At 47.2% G+C, this 20,497-nt stretch overlaps 1 protein-coding gene across 3 annotated transcripts in view; it reads right to left on the bottom strand.

Moving 5' to 3' along the window:
- Positions 1-1,863: 1,863 nt before the first annotated feature.
- Positions 1,864-20,497, bottom strand: part of LOC132449220 (hyccin 2-like) — a 64,383-nt gene continuing 45,749 nt past the window's right edge. For 2 of the 3 annotated variants that reach the window (XM_060040952.1, XM_060040953.1), the window contains exons 9-11: positions 15,298-15,385; positions 13,514-13,670; positions 1,864-6,602 (exon numbers count right to left, since the gene is read on the bottom strand). In XM_060040952.1, coding sequence (XP_059896935.1) covers positions 5,860-6,602; positions 13,514-13,670; positions 15,298-15,385 — 988 coding nt within the window. In that variant the 3' untranslated portion in view covers positions 1,864-5,859. Of the gene's footprint in view, positions 6,603-12,258; positions 12,917-13,513; positions 13,671-15,297; positions 15,386-20,497 lie in introns of those variants that run through there. The other variant, XM_060040954.1, reaches the window with a different exon arrangement.

The following is a 20,497-nucleotide window of genomic DNA, read 5'->3' as shown; positions in this document are numbered from 1 at the left end:
TGTGCACCCTTTCACTCCATTGTTTTTGAAGTGCTCCAGTCAAGGGCCAGGGACCTGAGTTCAGGGGTCCATCAGAGCCCCTTCAGGAGATGAGCTGAACAAAGCCATTCAGCACTGTGACTATGACGTTCCCTCCATGATTGAATTGTGGTGAACAAGATAATAGCAAGATAATAACAACCATACCAGACTATAATAGTTTCCAATCCAGCATCACTGTAACCCAGCACTGTAAGCAGGCATCCAGTTCCTCCTGTGGAAGCCCTTTACTCTGTTCACTGTACCGAGATGCACCAAGAGAGGCTCTTTATTCACAGGTTGGCTCACCAGCCACTAACATTGGGAAGCTTCTACCACTTTCAGTTCCAATCATTCTGATCCTAATTAGTCCCATTATTTGTTACTTCTCAGATCTTAAAAGGAGAAAAGTATTCATAAAATCCTTTAACCATTGAACAAACATCTGGCAAACAAACACTCGTAAACATCACAGAGAGCAAATCCTAGAAAGCGTTCGACCTTTACCATGTGAACCGCCCTCCAGACATCTCCTCCCCGGGCCCAGCGGTGGCGACTACGTGGCCGCTGAACCTCCAACGAAGGACCAGGGTCTGTTGTGAGCCAACGTGCACCTCGTTGCCCGACACTAACACTGGGCGTCGCTGCTCCGGTTGCCTAGACGACGTCTCGTGAGACGATACATCGAGGGATCCTGTTTCTCCATGGAGATGGTTATGGGATTAATGAATCACCTCAGCTGGAATGCTCAGAAAACAAATGCATTGTTTTCAAAGTCAGAACAGGACTGAGGCTGAATGAGATAGACATACACATAGATATACACACATGCAATATCATTCAGTCTCAGTTCTGTTCTGATTTGTTCAGCCTCAGCCCTTTTCTGATTTATTGGTTCACAGCAAAACACTTTTTGAAGATTCTGTTTTCTGTCCTAACTATTTAACTCTTTAAAAGGGTAATCAAGGGAACTAATGTGTACCAGATCATTGTTTTAGTCGAACAATTCAACTGCCTTTATCCGCACCACCAACAAATGGGAAAACAAGACCAAGAAAAGCAATATTGTTTTTAGAGTCGTCTCCATGAAGATTGGTGTACCTAGTATTAATATAAAATGAACAATCTGTTAGATTTCATACCACCGAAACACACAACATAATATCCAAACCTAAATGTTTTCTTCCAGCCTTAGATTATAGATAATCTCCTTTATCTTAGAACTGGTCTCATTCTGTGGCGGTGTTACGGTTCAGAGACAGACGTTCCTGTTTACACGCTCTGAGGTCGCACAGGAAACCCAATATTAGCGTTCTGAATGGTCCCGGGGCAATAGCCAGCGGAGATTCCTTCCATGAAGATAAAGATAGAATGGAAAGTAGCTCAAATGATAATGGTCATACAATGATACCCTACTTAACATTCCCGCTCACAGTACATGTGGAATCTGATTCAGGTCAATAAGACCGAAACAGGACTCCTCTGCAATCCCCTTCATGAGGCGCCATTGTCTGGTTCCAGTCTCCCCCACGCCTGGAGGAAGGAGGGAGTGATGGTGGATGGACTGCAGTGATGTCCCAGCGGTCTGAGCAATAGGTCCATGGGTCTGAGGCGTCTCAAAGCACTGGCTAGTGCCTCACCTTCAACGCTGGTTGCATGCTGAGGCTGCGTTAGATTCTGTAGTTAACATAGATGTAATAAAGTGTTCTAAGTCGTAATGTGTACTTTGCAGTAGTGCATGGCTCGTCTGAATCACATGAAAAAATCAACAGACACTTGACTCCCATACGGCACAATATTTATTCAACAATATACCGATTATTTAGTCTCTTTCATCTCCAGACAGTTTTTTTATACCTTTCGATTTTAATCTCTTTTGTACATTTGTTATTTACAAGATTTAAAATATGTCATTCTTTCTATTTATACAACAGACAACAGTACATGGTGCTCTACTCATCTTTTAATAAACAATTTTTTTTCTCATTCCATCAAGTCTCTGATATCAGAGTGACCGACATGGACCTGTGTTACCCTCTCACCCTCCCCCCTCCCCCCTCCCCCTCCCGTCACTCACCACCGAGGCCCGTTTCAAACGACGCTCCCTAGTGGTGGCGTCTTCTAATTACAGCCACATGCAGGATGGTTGTACAGAATGACACACAAACATCACACCGGGGGTGGAGAGGCTCCACCGTGGGATTGGGGAGCTACAAAGGACAGAGTGCACTGGATAAAGTGAGAAAACTAACGAGCAGGAGAGGGGGAGAGCTTCTTCCTGCGGTTCATCTCCCACGCTGAACGAACCTGGCAGAACAAGTGAGTGTTGCATAGAATCACTGGGAGCCCAGCAGAAACCCACCCCCCCAAAAATAGATCTGATTGGTGCCGACGTGGTTCATGTATAGCTTCAATAAACGGTGAAATCCTGAGACCTTACTGACCCTCACTTATATATGAATACATATATATCTATGTATATCTATATCTATACACATATATATACACATATATGTACATATATACACATACATATCTACATACATATATATATATATATCATTACACATATATAAATATATCTATATATAGAACTATATAGATATATATACACACACACACACACACACACACACACGTATATATATATGTATGGTATCTATATATCTCTAAATATCTTTAACATTTGAAAGAAAAATATACACCTGTACCCTAAACCTTTATATAAACTTTGTTAAAGAAAATAAAAGCAGTGTTGAAGTACTACTCAGACTGAGCCCTGCATGGAGGGTGTCTGCACATCTATATATTAATCACATGGATCAGAGGGACAGAGGAGGTGGATGAACGGTGGATTAAAGTGCATTATACCAAATAGCGAAACAAAAGCACACGTTTGAAGAAACACATGCAGGACGGTAAACCCCCCCGTCCGACCAGCGTCAGGCGGGCAACACAAGCAAACACCTAGGAACCCTGCCTCTGGCCTGGTCCGCCATGATGTGTTGCGTCCTGGTCTTGGACCACAGTATTGAGCAGGGGGGGGACGACAGGTGACCAGGGGGTACAACACAGCAGAATACAGCAGATTACAGCAGAATACAGCAGGAACGGGGGGGGGGGGGGAGCACGTGAACACACTGAGGATGCAGGTGTTTGTGTACCACAGCATGTTGCTATGTAGGGTATTATTTGATCGCTCTCTCCCTCCTATTCTCTCACTCTCTAAAGGAGGAGCACGTGCCTTTGTGTCTCAAGCACACACACTTACAAACTAACGCATGCACGCACACCCACACTCTAACGCACGCAGCCTTAACGTACGCAGACAGACATAAAAACGCACGCACACATCCTAATGCAGCCACACCCGGATGGATGCACACACCCTAATGCACACCCCCTAATACATGCACACACCCTTGCACACTCACACCCTAACGCATGCACAATCACACCCTAACACACGCACACACCCTAACGCACAAACACAGCCCAACACATGCACACACCCTAACACACACCCTAACAAACAAACACCCTAACGAACAAACACACCCTAACACATGCACACACACACACACACCCTAACGCACGCACGCACACACCCTCACACACAAACACATCCCAACATAAGAACACACACTAACACACGCACACACACAAATGCATAAACACACCCTAACGTATGAACACACCGAGCACACTGTCCCCCTGGACCCCAGTGGCAGCAGCAGTGACCCTTCACTGCAGTAACTCTTCCCCGCTGACTTTTGTTTACGTAGAGAATGAGCCTGTTTAAAGAGGACTGGACCATGGATTGTATCAGTGTATCCTGCGTGACCTCTGACCCCAGCGCATTGTATTCACTGAGGTTCCTCTTAATACCCAAAAATAAAAACTACCGCAAGAGAACATGATTGCTTTGAGAAAAGGAAATTGTACATCGAAAACAATTCCTCCAGATCGGTGGAATCGAATATTGATCTGAGGACCGTGAATGACGTTTGTGACCCTCACACATTGAGAAGATAAACTGACACATAACAGCACAGAAACCAAAACTCATAAGTCACGCATTGGAACAGCTAATGAAAAGATTTAAGGAGTAAATGAGTAAATTGGCACATCTGTTGGAGACCAGGAGAAACTACTTCATGTCTCAATCTAGCAGCCATCGTCCTGGCTCCGCGCTCAAGCAGAACAACAAAGCTGTGCACAAGAAGAGGCATTTCAACGAGCTCCAAAATTAACCTAAATAAATTGCACTTGTATTATAACCAAATAAAAACAAATAGTAATCGTTCACAATTTAAACTAGAAATTAAATCTACACCTATAAGCAGACAGTTGAAGATAGAGCAAGTAGGACAGACGTGCTATTAGATTGTGTATTTTAAGTGGATCCAAACAGACTTAAAACTCTAGGCACAAAATAAATGAACTGAATTTTTCAACAAACCTATTGAACATCGTCATTACAGTTTACTCTATAAAGGGGCTGTTTAATGGTGGATTAATCTGAACTCATGTCCCACCTCAGACAGAACAGCACTGATCTGAGTGGCAGGTGATGTGTTGCACGATGAGGTAGAACAAAAACAATGAGCATCCAATCAGGGCGCACAAAACACTGGATGGACGTTGGAGTGAACCCACTGTTCAGAGCCACCAGGGGGCGGTATACTGCAACCCTGAACTCAATTTTCAGAGCCACCCTGAACCCACTGTTAAGAGCCACCAGGGTCGGTATACTGCCACCCTGAACCCAGTGTTCAGAGCCAGCAGGGGGCGGTATACTTCTACCCTGAACCACCAAGGCATTTTATTACAGCAAATGATAAATTTGCCCCTTGAAATAAAGTAAAGGGAACTCAGTCTCCCTTAGAATAGCTAGAGAGATACATGTGTAGATCTGTTCGGACCAGGACCTCACATCCTAACAGCAAAAAATCAAATAAGTAGAAAACATTTATGCTTAAAAGCAAAAAAAGCTTCTGTCGTTTCTCTACACAAATGAAAGTTATAATTTGAAACAAAAACAGGAAACAACCAGAACTATGTTCTTTGGATTTCAGTTATTTGACCTAATCGTTTCAATTCCCACATGACATCTGTCTGGGGTTATGCCACTGGTAAAAGAAAATGAAACGTATAATCACCCATAAAATCAGAAGACTTTAAAGAAGATGTCACAGGGACAGATTGCACTTGAGTCCAGGAATGAGCGAGTAGGAGGAGAGAACGAGCACACGTCCACACACACCTTATTGCTGAATCTTTTGGGCCAACACCGATTCAGTCCGCAACGTTTAAAATTCGGACACCAAGAGCAGAATCATCCAGCTTGCTCCTCCTCCTCTCTGTATCTGAATGATGACCCCTGCCTCCTGTCCCCCCAGTCGGAACAATGGGAAGAAACCAGTGATACACACGCCCACGACGAGGATAATGACGGACATGTTGGACTGGTGTGTGTGTGTGTGTGTCTCTCCCTCCATGACCCCCGCGAGCCGTCCAGTCAGACGGCAGGAAGATGAGGAATGGTTTTCAGTTGGAGACTGACCAGTGTCCATGGGCAACGTTCACCCTTTCACCTGGGGATGGGCATGTCTTCTGTCAGCAAACAGAAATACACAATCCAGGCACACCCAAATATATAAACAGAACCACACACAGAAACATCCACACATAGACAGACTCTCTCCAACACACCTCTTAAACACACAGTTCGATTCCTCAAGCGACAGGACCAGGTAGCTCAGAGTGTGTGTGTGTGTGTGTGTGTGTGTGTGTGTGTGTGTGTGTGTGTGTGTGTGTGTGTGTGTGTGTGTGTGTGTGTTACACCTGGGATATGATCTGCATGTTGAAGCTGGGCGAGCGGGACTGGGGCGTGAGGGGCGCCCCGGCGACCAGGAGGTCCTGGTTCTCCTCCGGCCGCACAAGGTGCTCCTCCTTCAGGCTGATGGTGGAGTGTCGCCGGGACCCCCCCGCCTTCGCCCCACCAACCCCACCCCCGGACGGCCCCTCCCCCGCCTGCCCCGCCCCGTTCAGGCTGAGCTTCATGCAGTCGAAGGACTTGCTGGAGGAGGTGCTGGCTGTGCGGACCAGGGCAGGGCCGGCCGGGAAGCTCAGGTGCTTCTTGATGGGACTCAGCTGGATGGTGTCCAGCGTGATGCCCGCGGGCGGAGACTGGCGCCTCAGCTGACGCTGGAACGCCTCCTTCTGCTGCTTCTCCACCTCCTTCTGCTGCTGCTTCTCCACCTCCTTCTGCTGCTGCTTCTCCACCTCCTTCTGCTGCTTTTCTACCTCCTTCTCCCTCTCTCTCTCCCTCTCCCTCTCCCTCTCCCTCTCCCTCTCCCGCTCCTTGTCCCGAGACAGACGGGCCGTCACCGCCTTCTTGATGCTGCTGCCACCGCCGCCCAGCCCCCCGCCCTTCTGGCTGCTGGCGCGCCCGGCCACGCCCCCGGCCACGCCCGGCTTGGTGGCGCTGGGCTGGCTGCTGTTTGACGCCCCCGAGGAGAAGCCCTCATCGGGGTCATTGAGGTTGAACGAGTCTTCGCCCCCGCTCATGCCGTCAGCGTCTGTTTGAAGGAGGGAAACACACACACACACACACACACACACACACACACACACACACACACACACACACACACACACACACACACACACACACACACACACACACACACACACACACACACACACACACGGTGGTAAACACAGCTAGTGTGTCTCATCAAGCATGGACCATGGAGCCACAGACCCGCCATCTTGTGTGAACCCGTGCGGGGTCATGTCATAATGAGATCAAATCAGAATAATAAAACCATGAAGACATGCCAATACACAGCCAATAGTTTTAGATTTCCTCAAATTAATACATTACTACAATATTGCCACTAAAGATGACTGAACACCTTGAGCTTTAGATCATTGGAATATATCATGACACAAGGTTGTCAAGGTTGTCTGAGTAAGCGAAAAACGCTTCAAATGAATCACAACCTGCTGGACAGCATTTGACTTAATGTGCCATGTTAACATGTAAATAATAATAATTGCTACAAACACTGAAACTGGACAATATTCCATGAAGCTGCATTGTACATAAAGTTAGATAAAAGGGTTTGGTTAAAGAACTCCACATCTCCTGTCATGCGACGGTGGGACAGGCAGGCCGCCAGGGGGCGCCAGATGCAGTCAGAGCAGACAACACAGAGAAGAAGACATGCAGGTGACGTAAGGGTGGAGGACGCATGCCCTGTATCTCAGTGTGCCAGGACTAGGCCAACCTCTCCTGCTCACTCCCTCTTGTTCTCCCCATCCCTAGCTCACTCCTCTCCCCACCTCACTCTCCCTTCACCTCACACCCCCTACCCACCTCACTCTCCCCCTCACTCTCCTTCTCCACCTCACTCTCCCTCTTCTGTCCCCTCAGTTCTGGATCCGAACCAAGCCTGAATCCTTTATCAGTCAGGCTACCAACTATGCTATGTGTTTGCCCATCAACAAAGTCTGCGGATGGCCTGAAGCAACATCTCTCTTCTCCTTCCCCCTTCCTTTCACACACTTGAGAAAACCAAATTATTGGGTTATTCGACTATGATTGGAGTTTTAAGATGCATGTATACACCTTAGTCTGGCTGAAGTCTGACCGAATCGGGTTTCTCATTAAGACCCCTTGATTATTCGATTGATAGTCGCATTAATCGTGAATGTATACATTCAATCGGATTGGAATCAGAATTTGTGTTGCATGCATCCAGTGCATGCACGCTTTGAATTCAGCCCCGTTCATCCAAGGCCTAATCAAGTACATGTTTATTTAAATGTTGGTCATCAACAAGGTTGTAGAGTAGTAATTTCGGACACATCTGTCAAAGCAAATGTTTTTTTTCTTCCAATGTGTTTACGATCTCTATTCATTCATTGCGCCGCTGCCAAATTGACAGCTGTCTAATGAAAACAGCTTTCTCGTATGCCGCCTGAGTTTGTTGTTGCTGGTGACGTAAATAAGTCAGCCAGTGGCTCTATTAATAGAATAGAATAATCTTTATTGTCATTGTACAAGACAACGAAATTTTGTTTGGAGCAGTCCTCCTCCAGTTGCACAGTTCTATAAATAAAATAAATAAATAAATCAGTATCAGCAATATATATATATATATATATATATATATACACATATACACACACACACACACACACGCATACATACATATATATATATACACATATATATACACACATAAAAATAAAATACGTATATAAATAATTTTTTTTAAAAAGTCCAAGTCCTGAAGTGCAATAGTGCAATCATGTGTGTATGAGATGAGATGGGGAGTATCAGTGTGGCAATAGAGTGGGAGTGGAGTTTAGCAGTGTCACAGCTCTATGATAGAAACTGTTTTGCAGTCTTGTAGTGCGGGCGGGCAGTGTCCTGTATCGTCTTCCTGAGGGCATGAGAGTGAAGAGGCAATGTCCAGGGTTTGTGCTGTCTCTGAGGATGCCCATGACCCTCCGAGTACAGCGGGTCTGGTAGATGTCCTCCAGTCTGGGGAGCTGGGTGCCGGTGATCCTCTCAGCCGTCTTAATGATGCGCTGGAGAGCTTTCCTATTATCTGAGGTGCAGCCAGAGTACCATGCGGTGATGCAGTATGTGAAAACTGACTCGATGGCTGACCTGTAGAAGCTCACCAGCAGCTTTTGTGGGAGACATGCCCTCTTCAAGCACCTCAGGAAGTAACGCCTTTGAAGTCCTTTCTTGGCCGTCGCGTGGTGTTGACGGTCCAAGTCAGGTCGTGGCTGATGTTGACCCCGAGGTACCTGATGTTCTGCACAACCACCACTGTCTCGCCGTCGATGGTGATGGGGTGATGGACGAAGGGCTTCCTCTTCCTCCTGAAGTCCAGGATCATCTCCTTTGTTTTTGCTGCGTTGAGGATCAGGTTGTTCTCTCGGCTCCAGCTCACCAGGTTCTCTACCTCTGTCCTGTAGGCAGCCTCGTTGTTGCTTGAGATCCTGCCTACCACCATGGTGTCGTCTGCAAATTTAAACATGGTGTTGGCCTCGTGGGTGGGTTTGCAGTCGAGAGTGTAGAGGGAGAAGAGGAAGGGGCTCAACACACAACCCTGTGGTGCACCGATGTTCAGGGTGATGCTGGAGGAGACCTGTCTCCCCATTCGCACAGTGGTCGGCCGGTGAGGAAGTCCAGGACCCAGCTGCTCAGGTGTTTGTTGAGGCCCAGGTGGTCCAGCTTGGTGGCAAGTTTATGGGGGGGATGGTATTGAAGGCGGAGCTATAGTCTATGAATAGCATCCGCACATAACTGTCACGCTGGTCAAGGTGTGTCAGGGTAGAGTGGAGGGCTAGTGACACTGCGTCCTCCGTCGACCTGTATGCCCTGTAGGCAAATTGACGGTTGTCTAAGGAGGGGGGGATGCTGTTCTTCAAGTGCCCCAGTACCAGACGTTCAAAGCACTTCATCACCACTGGTGTCAGCGCCACTGGCCGATAGTCATTGAGGGACCTGATGGCTGATTGTTTTGGGACAGGGATGATTGTGGCTGTCTTGAGACATGTGGAGACGGAGGCCTGCAGCAGGGAGGTGTTAAACAGGTCCGTGAGCACCGCAGTCAGCTCCGCTGCACAGTGCTTCAGAACCCGCCCTGGTACTCCGTCAGGTCCAGTAGCTTTGTTGGGGTTGATGTGCTGCAGGGTCCGTCTCACGTCGTGGGGGCTCAGAGTCAGAACCGGTGGTGAGGGTTCCTGCTGTGCCCGCGTTTTGTCACTGTTGTCAGTGCGGTCAAACCTGGCAAAAAAGCAGTTCAGGTCGTCAGGGAGGGATGGACTTTGAGCGTGTGTGGAGCTGCTGCTGTTGTAGCCGGTCACGGTTCTGATGCCCTGCCACACGCGTCGAGAGTCTGAGCTGTTGAAATGCTCCTCGATACGCTTCGTGTAGTGGTGCTTTGCTTCCCTGATGCCCTTCCTCAGAATGGACCTTGCTGTTCTGTAGGCCTCTGCATCACCTGAGTGGAAAGCTGCATCCCGGGCCTTCAGCAGACCAGTCACAGCGCCATTCATCCATGGCTTATGGTTGGGGAGTGTTAGTATTGACTTCTGTGTGGTGACACTGTTCATACAGAAGGTGATGTAGTCCAATACTGATGAGGTGTAGGTGTTGAGGTCTATGTGGTTGTTGTCATTGGCAGCCTGTTTAAAGATGTCCCAATCGGTATACTCAAAGCAGTCCTGTAGCCTGTCCATGGCTCCGTCTGGCCAGACAGTGACGGTGCGAACTGTTGGTTTGGACCTTGTTATGAGGGGTTTGTATGCAGGTGTTAAGTGCAGACTGATGTGATCGGATCGGCCCAGATGGGGAGAGGGGGACGCTTTGTAGCCTTTAGCAATGTTGCAGTAGACCTGATCCAAGATATTATTGCCTCTGGTCGGAAAGTCAATCAACTTGTGAAATGTTGGCATTACAGTCTTCAGCTTGGCGTGGTTAAAGTCGCTATTATAAACACACCATCTGGGTGGTTGTTTATCAGCTGTTGGATAGCGTCATGCAGACTAGCCAGTGCTAGCTTAGCGTTAGCTTGCGGTGGTATGTAAACAGCAGTTAAGAACACCACTGTAAACTCCCTTGGCAGATAAAACGGTCTGCATTTAACTGTAATAAACTCCAAATCCGGGGAGCAAAAAGTCTCTACAATGTCAGTTGTGTTGCACCATGAGTTGCACACGTATATGCAGACACCGCCCCATTTATCCTTACTGGAGTCAGCTGTTCGGTCCGCTCGGTAAACAGTCCGGCCTGCCAGCTCAATAGCAGCGTCAGAGATGTTCGGATTCAGCCAGGTTTCGGTCAAGAAGAAAGCACAGCTATTTATCCTGTTTGAGTGAAGCCTCAGTCTGAGTTCGTCGATCTTGTTGACAATGGACTGGGCGTTCGCTATGAACAGGCTGGGCAGAGCTGGTCTATCCGGTGAGCTCCTTAGCCTAGCTTGGATGCCGCCCCGCTTTGTCTTCCTCTCCCGTCTCCGTCTGCGCTGCTTGCTGCGTCGGCTCGTTAACCAGTCAGGCACCGATGTTCGGAGCAGCTGGATATAGCAGGTGGAAGGTATAGCCGGTATAGCAGGTGGAAGGGGTGGAATGTAGTTTATATCCCGAATATTCAAGATGTGATTCCGGCTGTTGGTTATGTTCGTTCCCAGTTGGAGGGGAAGGCTCACAGTACAAAAAGTAAACATTACAAAAGAAACACGAAAAACCGGCAACTAGAGGTAGAGCTCCGAGCCGCTGCGACTGTGCGCGCTGCGATGCCAACCCTTCTAGTTACCACTAGTTGAAATGGGTACAGCGCCACCTATCGTACAGGGGCATGACATGCTTCGGCCAATGAATTGATTTTCTCACCGCCATGTACACTCAATTGCAGCAGGACAATTGCAGCAGTCCAATTGAGGAGCATAGTCGAACTAGGGCTGTAATCGGATTAAGCGGTGCATGTAAACGTTCTGAAAGTGTTGGCAGGTGAACGTGAAGCTGAACCAAGGTGTACCAGGGTGAGTGTAAACTTGGACCAAAGTGTACCAGTTGAGTGTGATACTGGACCAAAGTGTACCAGGCAGAGTTCCCGTTGTCCGGTAATTACAAAGGGTCACCAGGTGAATGTATCCCGTCTAGACAAAAGTTACAGCTCATTCCAATGGTGGCTTATGAAAAATAGTTTGCTCCTAGTTTCGGCGAGATGAAACTGTTATGTGAGGGATGGCATGGATGAAAGTATAATAAAGAAATAACTGTTAAATCGGATAGGATGCCAGGCAGACACTGGGAACATGCCAGTGGCTACTGGGAAATTCATCTCAAAGTATCAAAACTGAACTACTAGATAACGAGAAAGAGGAACAAATAAATTATTAAAACCAACTAGCAATTATTAATAAAATAATTGAACGGGAGCAAATTTTGAATGGCCATTGCCTGTTCCCCTCCTGCACGGACTGGAAGGTTGAATTGAATGTTTCTCATGCACATGCTGGAGGAGACGGGGAGGGAGGGTCTGATTCTCACTGAGCGTTGCGCTGGTGATCACAATATGGGAAAAGGTCTCTCCAGAACACACCACAAGCAATACAGGCAAGCGTCCGCACACAGGAACAAAATGGAGATAGACACAAACCCTGCAGTACTGCGAGCCACCACCGTGTGGCGACAGAGGAGCATCAGAGACCTGAAGTCTTCTGAGGAAGTGTTTTGGAAAACAAATCGGCCAGCAGAAGTTAAGCGCCAGATAAAACTGCTGCACATGCTCAGACTCCGCTTGCATACGCTAGTACCGGACATGCTCAGTGAGTGACAGGGCCTCCTGGGGGGCGGGGTCAACCGGAGACCAGGCGATGTGATGACAGCAGGCCCATGCAAAACGGCCCGGGGTCCAGCTCTCCTTCACCCCCAGAACAACACCCGGGTGTGGGAGGGGGGCGGGGGAGCCAAAAGGCGAGGGTGAGTAAGACTCTGGGGAGGAGGAGGAGGAGGGCAGTCAGAAAATGAAGATCAGCATCGGGGTGCGGTGACTCTCTCCCGGGAGGAGGACGGGGAGGTGCAGCAGCGGCCAGTGGGGGGGGGGGGGAACCGGAGGGAGCAGGGTGTGGTCCCTTGGCTCCGAGAGACCACGTCCCGCCCTGCGCTGAGTTCCTACCCTCCAGTATGGCCGGGGGCCCCGTGTGGACGGCGCTGCTGCTGTAGTTGCTAGGGCGACCGGGCGGCCATGCCCCTTCCTTGACGGTGCCCGACGGCTCCTGCTGGTGGCCGTGGTTCTGGTGGGCGTGGCTAGGAGGGTGGGCGGGGACTCTGAGCTCGGAGTCACTTGAGAGGTCAAAATTATCTGGGAGTCAACAAGACAAGATGGGTTGACGCCTTTTAGTGCCCCCCCCCTTCGAGACGGGCCTCACTGAAGGGCCCCTCCATCTGAAGACTTCAACGCCCCTACCCTACAGCAGCACTGTGTGGACAAGAGGCAATCAACCAGCGGATGTCTAATCTAAGCATTTGGACCATTTCCTCCAAAATGTGACTCTCAAATGCATAGATGTTTTATATCACAAATCATAACTACGAGGAAAGAGGAACTAGGCAAGCAGCACAGAGCAGCAGGACACGCGAGTGTAAAGCAGGAACACACACTGGATGGTGCTGGTTCATCATGAAGCCTGTAGGATAGAGCTTATGATATAGAAACCAGTATACACTAGTATATACCAGGTACACCAGTATATACCAGGGACCTAAACACACACTACAGGACTGTTGTTTGAACACTCTACACAGAGAAACACTGAGACATACTGTATTAAATAACGAATGGGACACAAGGCAAATTACTCTCTCCCCTCCCCCTGAAACCCAAGGAGAGGTACTTTAAAGTGTTGGGCTGCACCTATCGCCCTGGACCCAGCACCCTGCTGTTGGAAGCAGGCCTTACCCTCTCTCTTCCAGCGGTGGCGGCGGATGGAGGCGGTGGTGATGGCGGAGATGGAGATGCGTCTGACGGTGGGCGTGACCTCCACCTGGAGCACCTGGCGGGCCCGGGGCTCGTCAGGGGCGCTGGCCGGCAGGGAGTTCCTCATGGCGTCCCCCACCTGAGGAGAGCAGGGACATCGTCAGCCCATCACTACTCATGCCCTCACTGAGTCAGCTGAGCTCTGGATCTGTCTGACAACGTCACAGCAGAACATCCACAACTGGGGAGTCAGAATAACTCTGTTACATCAGCGAATCACAACCCCTGGTACCCGAACATGTTAAAACCAGGCTTTCCTTGTGATTCTCTTCTAAAATTTTATTATTTTGTATTATTGCATTGTTGAAGTGAGCCTGAGACTCAAGCATTTCATTGCTGTTGCTTTAATTGTCGTGAATATGACACCATCTTGAAAAACAGCCACATTATTTGTTGAAAAATGATGCATCCTAAAATGATGCAATCAAATTTACTACCGATCTTCCGAAAAAAGGTTGGGAACCCCTGTGGTACACGACCTAGCTCCAGACCTACAACATAGAAGACCTTTCGGAGCGAGAAGCTCTCTAAGGAGACCAGTGCCGTGTTCCAATACCCGTACTTCCATGAGTATACTTAAAGGAAGTACACTATCTGCACTATCCGTACTCACTTGAGTACGGTAATTTTTCAGATGTGAGTGCTGTTCCAAATCGAGTACTCCGTGGTGCACTTACCGGAAATTACGATCACGACTGCCGCCGCGGCTCCTCCCCCGCAATAAACATCCCGCTTTGAACGGTGAACTCTTTACGCCTAGCAGCTATAAAAAGCTATAGAAACTATAAAAACTACAAAATGACTATTAATGCAGGCTATGTGGAAAATGCGCCGACTTTGGCTCAGCCTGGCTCCGCCTCTTCCGCTACGTAGCTAAGATGGCTGCCGTTGAGTACGGAGAGTGTCCTTCGATCCACACTTCACTGCGTACTCAAATTTTGAGTACGCAGTACGGACAGTACGGGTATTGGAACACGGCCCAGGAGGTCGAAACCTAGCCTATGCACAGAGTGATGGAGCAGCTGCTACATTCCACATTTCATTAGGATCACAGCTTTATCAGTACGTCTTTGGGTCTATAGTAGGTCCATAGAAGCTCTTTGGGTCTATAGTAAAGCGTAAAGCGACCTTGGGTACCTTGAAAGGCGCTATATAAATTGAATTTATTATTATTATTATTATAGTAGATATTCGGGTCGATAGTAGGTTTTTGGGTCTATAGTAGGTCTTTGGCTCTATATTAGGTCTTTGGGTCTATAGGAGGTCTATAGTAGGTATTTGGGTCTACAGGAGGTCTTTTGGTTTATAATAGGTCTTTGGGTCTATAGTAGGTTTATACTAGGTATTTGGGTCTATAGTAGGCATTTGGGTCGATAGTAGGTCTTTGGGTCTATAGTAGGTATTTGGGTCTGCAGTACGTCTATAGTAGGTATTTTGGTCTATTGTAGGTATTTGGTCTATAGTAGGTATTTGAGTCTATGGTAAGTCCATAGTAGGTCTTTGGGTCTATAGTAGTTCTATAGTAGGTATTTGGTCTACAGTACGTCTAAGGTAGGTATTTTGGTCTATTGTAGGTATTTTGGTATATAGTTGGTATTTGAGTCTATAGTAGGTCCATAGTAGGTCTTTGGGTCTATAGTAGGTCTTAGGGTCTATAGTAGGTCTTTGGGGCTATAGTAGGTCTATAGTAGGTGTTTTGGTCTTACCAGTAGCGGCTGGGAGTAGAGCTCTAACTGGGATCTGTATAGGATGTCCTCTAGAGCCTCTCGACCCAGCTCCCACTCTCCATTGTATCTGCACACACACCAACACCCACACCCACACACACGCACACACACACACACAGATAAACATGAGACTGTGAGACACGTCACTGGTCTATCATTGAAAGTAATTTGATAAGGAAAAGATGAGCAGGTGTGAACACTCAGATGTCCGCATTATGAGCTCAAATCATAGGGTATAAAAGGGTGTATATCAGCAAACTTTTCATTGACAAGTCCAGAAAAAGTGAGTATTTACAGCAAAGAGGTGGATAAACGGTCAGGGTTGATCAATCATCCTCCTGATGATTATGTTCTTATTACAAGGATCAGAGGGGTTTGTCTAAAATGATGTTGGCGGCCGTTTTGAGCCGAGGGGAAATTCTTTGTGATGCATGGGAGAAATAATCAGATCGGACAGACATGACTCATTCAAACTCTGGGTTTGTTGAGGTCTTGGGAGTCAAGGACATCTCCTATTCACATAAGGCAGTGACAAGGAAACCAAGGAGAGGGAATCAAACAGTCATCAACATCGATTAACATCGACTGGAGAGTGTCGTGGAAATATCAATCATAACTATAAATATACAATCACATACAAATTATATTAACCTTGTTTATATAATTACTACATTAGAAGGAACTGTATACATTCTCCCTGTAACTTAAAACAAATCCCTTCCTCTCTTTTAACTGAGAGAGGTTAAGTTAATTCGTATTTGAGTTCCCACTGGAGCCAGTCAGTCTGGTATTGAGACCAGGCCAATCGACTCACTTCTTTGTTGTGTAAACTGTTTACAGCCATGTCTTACAAACCTGAAGACATGTCCAATATCCACCCATTGTATTACAAATGTACTTGGCCTTAGGTCACTCCCACTCCCTACCCACAATGAAAACGTTTGCCTATAAGAATCTTGTTCACCTATTGTCTCGCGGAATGTGTTCTTGGTAACCATTGCTGCCAGTACTTTTCCCATGATCATGCCTTAAAGGCATATTGTACGATTTTCAGTGATATGCACTTTTTAATATGTTGTTGAAATTGGTTTATACATCCTGACAGCAATAAATAACTTATGGGCAATGAAAAAGAAGCGAGAAAAAAAAACGAATTCTGTATCTGCTATAAACCTGTTAAAATGCTTACCAATCGGAGACATTGTACCCGAATCTAAAGAACCAATCACAAGCCTGCGCGTTCTCTCCCCTCTGTGTACGAGCCTGAGCCGGCCTGAGCGCGTTCACGGAGGGCAAAGAAAGCGTTGTTATCATAGTAGTTCATGACAGTGGACTCGACCTAGTGAGCCTACAACGTTAACACGATGGAAGAAAAAAAACAGAAGTTACCACTGCCACCGTTACTTGCCCCGGTTCATCCTTTTAAAAAGGCAAGAAAAGGAAAGACAGAAAATGAAAAGGCAGCAACAAAAAAAAAGTTGGAGAATGCTCGAGGAAAAACAAGAATAAATATTGGATTCGCTTTTCAGCGATGGCGACAGGCAGCTGAGGGAGTTGAATGGCCTGAAAAGTGACGCAATGGTTGCCGTTGAAGTAAGCCGTAAGCAGCATTAGCGCTCGTGCACGGCTCTGTGTCGAGGGGTTGGGGCAGGGAGTCCTGAAGGGTGGGGGAGGAGTTAAACGGAACTCCGAAGAGAAGCTAATTTCAAATCATGCTAGCTCTCTCACATCGTACAGTATAGCTTTAAGATTAAATCAAATATTTCGCTGTCCGACGTGTCCGTGAGAGAACTTTCTCTTCATCAGAGAGTGTTCTCACTTTAGAAGCGACAAATGACTGAGGAGGTTCAATGAAACCTTCGTGATGTGGAGAGGATCACAGTAGATGAAACGCTCAGAGAGAGAGACAGACAGAGAGCAAACTAACTAACTAACTAACTACTTACTTACTCACTGAGCGCTGCAGCACAGAAATTAAAAAAGGAGAGAGAATCCCAGAGAGAAGGATGAAAAGAATGTCAGGAAGACAGATGGAGCGACATGGACCTAGATATTTTTTGACTCTCACTAATCTGCTTTGAATATGCAGTAGCATGCGCCCTTGTTTAAGGTGAGCCATGTACTTCAGGGGGTGAGAGGCAAGGTTCATCTGGTGACCTCAGCCTTTTCCCCTGTGTAGGGTGACGGTCACTCATGGCCGAAGGACAAATGTACAGGGGCTCAGGCTGATGAAGATGATGAATTTGATGTTGGTGCTGATGATGATGGTGATGATGGTTATGATGAAGAGGTTGATGATGATGAGGCCTATTGTTGTTGATAATGATGAAGGTAGGTAGGAAGGTATAGTTTGTTAAAAAAGTGTGTAAATATATAAAAAAATATGTAAATACTTAACATTGATACTTAACATCGCCTTTCATAGCACTCAAGGTCACCTTACAGGGCAGTGTTTAAAAAAATAAAATAAAATCAACAATCATAAAAAACACAAGAACAAGATCCATTGAAACAATTTACACAAGTGGGGTGAAATGGGTGGGAGACAATGAATTGGATTGAAAATGTCAGTTTAAAAAGATGTGATTTTAGACGGGACATAAAAGTCGAGAGAGTGTCAGAGTTACGGATGTCAGGTGGGAGGGTGTTCCGGAGGTGGGGGGCAGATCGGCTGAATGCTCTGGACCCCATGGTGACCAGGCGGGCGGGCGGTACAGTGAGTTGAATGGAAGAGGAGGACCGGAGAGTGCGGGTGGGTGTGTTGGTGTGCAGGAGTTCACAGATGGATGGAGGGGCGAGGTTGTGGAGGGCCTTGAAGGTGAGGAGCAGAATCTTGAAATGGATGCGGGTTTTGACCGGGAGCCAGTGACGCTGATGAAGGACAGGAGTGATGTGATTAATGGAGGGGGTTCTGGTGATGATGCGAGCGGCAGAGGGTAGGGACCTACAAGCTTTTGCTTCCCTCTACTCCTTTTTTTTGAACATGTAATGAGACAATTTAATTTTGATACATATGTCTATGTTGATTCTTAAATATGTTTTTGTTAATGTCTACATGTTCAAGAAAATAAATAAATAAATAAATAAGGTACTGAGGAGGACGAGGTTGCATGGCAGAGCCTTTTTTTATTCAGTATAGAGAACTGTGAATAGCGGTTTTGGTAAGTTAGCTGATTGTCGACCAAAGGGAACCATGAGCACACACCGACCATGTGTCTGTACCGACCATGTGCACACACCGACCATGTGTCTGTACCGACCATGAGCACACACCGACCATGTGTCTGTACCGACCATGAGCACACACCGACCATGTGTCTGTACCGACCATGTGCACACACCGACCATGTGTCTGTACCGACCATGAGCACACACCGACCATGTGCACACACCGACCATGTGTCTGTACCGACCATGTGCACACACCGACCATGTGCACACACCGACCATGTGTCTGTACCGACCATGAGCACACACCGACCATGTGTCTGTACCGACCATGTGCACACACCGACCATGTGCACACACCGACCATGTGTCTGTACCGACCATGTGCACACACCGACCATGTGTCTGCACCAACCATGTGCACACACCGACCATGCAGTGGCGGCTGCTGGTCTTTTAAAGAGGGGAAGCTCATTTTTGGCCTACATCAAAATAGTTGTCAATTTATTTATGCCTCAATTCGGCCCTCCGTTCCTTTTCAAGAAAATGGTCTGTGACCCTGTCGTACCAAGTAGGCGTCTTTTCCAGGGACTTGACCATTGTCCTCTCAATGGCCAGCAGAGCTAGGCTGCTTAGACGGCCTTGGCCCATTGTGTTGCGGGTGTAAGATTTAAGCCTTTTTAAACAGGAGAAGCTCCTTTCTACACCCGCAGATGTAACTCCAATTGTTGCCACTAATGATAACAGTTTGTACAACTGAGGCATTGCACTGTCCAACTCCATGTCTTTTAGAAAAAGCAAGAAATCACACAGCTTTCCCCTGTTACAGCACTTCCAGTCAGCCAGCTAACTTTCTCATACCAGGAGAGCTGAAAAGACCTGTTACCTTTCCCTACTTTTTGCACCAAATCAATCTTAGGTGTTGATCTGCCCTGCTGTTTAATCCTACATTTCTCCTCGTAAGGAAGACTGTCAAATGGCTTCGCCAAAATCAGGTCGACGATATTAGCATAGTCTGCCATCGTGTGCACCTTACTAGCTGGCTAGTTCACTCCGACCTAGCCAACAGTATAAATGAACGAACTAACGAAACGATATTAATCTCGGAACAAGGAAATGCGGAAAGTATGTTAAACTGAAACAAGGAAATACAATAAATGTGTTAAATTAATAATGGAAGCAATTTCGCCAAGCAAATACCAAGAAATGTGTTGCAGTTTGTCATGAGACTTCAATTGCAAAATCCGCGATGGGACTGAACTCAGATAGTGAAGTGACTGTGTATATCTCAAAATAGCTGTCAATCAAAAAGTGATTCAGACTTTCGACTGATCCTCCAATCATAACGTGGAAGCCCAGCGTCCAGGCTAGCCCAGGCCAGCCCACTGCTCCATCCACCCCCAGAGACGCTGAGCGTCCGGGGGCGGGACAAATCTGGGCATTTATCCAATGACCGTCGAGTTTCGAGGCAATGAAAAAAACTGTTCCATGCAGTCTCATTGAAGTGAATGGATGCTCGGCTTCTATGGTCTAATGCATTGACATTACGGGAATGTATGAGAAGTTAACAAAATCGAGTCAGTCTTGGATAAGATTCTTATCGAACTCGTCTTCGACATGAACGTATTTTAACGAATTTGTAGTCAATGAAATGTTAACACAACAATACATATTTGACAATTTAATGTTCGAAATTTTAGGGGAAGCTGAGCTTCCCTTGCAGTCTTAGAGAAATCGCCTCTGCGACCATGTGTCTGTACCGACCATGTGCACACACCGACCATGTGTCTGTACCGACCATGTGCACACACCGACCATGTGTCTGCACCGACCATGTGTCTGCACCAACCGACCATGTGTCTGTACCGACCATGTGCACACACCGACCATGTGTCTGCACCAACCATGTGCACACACCGACCATGTGTCTGTACCGACCATGTGCACACACCGATCATGTGTCTGTACCGACCATGTGCACACACAGACCATGTGTCTGTACCGACCATAT

Source organism: Gadus macrocephalus, chromosome 20, assembly GCF_031168955.1.
Source record: "Gadus macrocephalus chromosome 20, ASM3116895v1".
Classification (NCBI taxonomy): Eukaryota; Metazoa; Chordata; class Actinopteri; order Gadiformes; family Gadidae; genus Gadus; species Gadus macrocephalus.
This window is presented reverse-complemented; position numbering and strand designations above follow the sequence as displayed.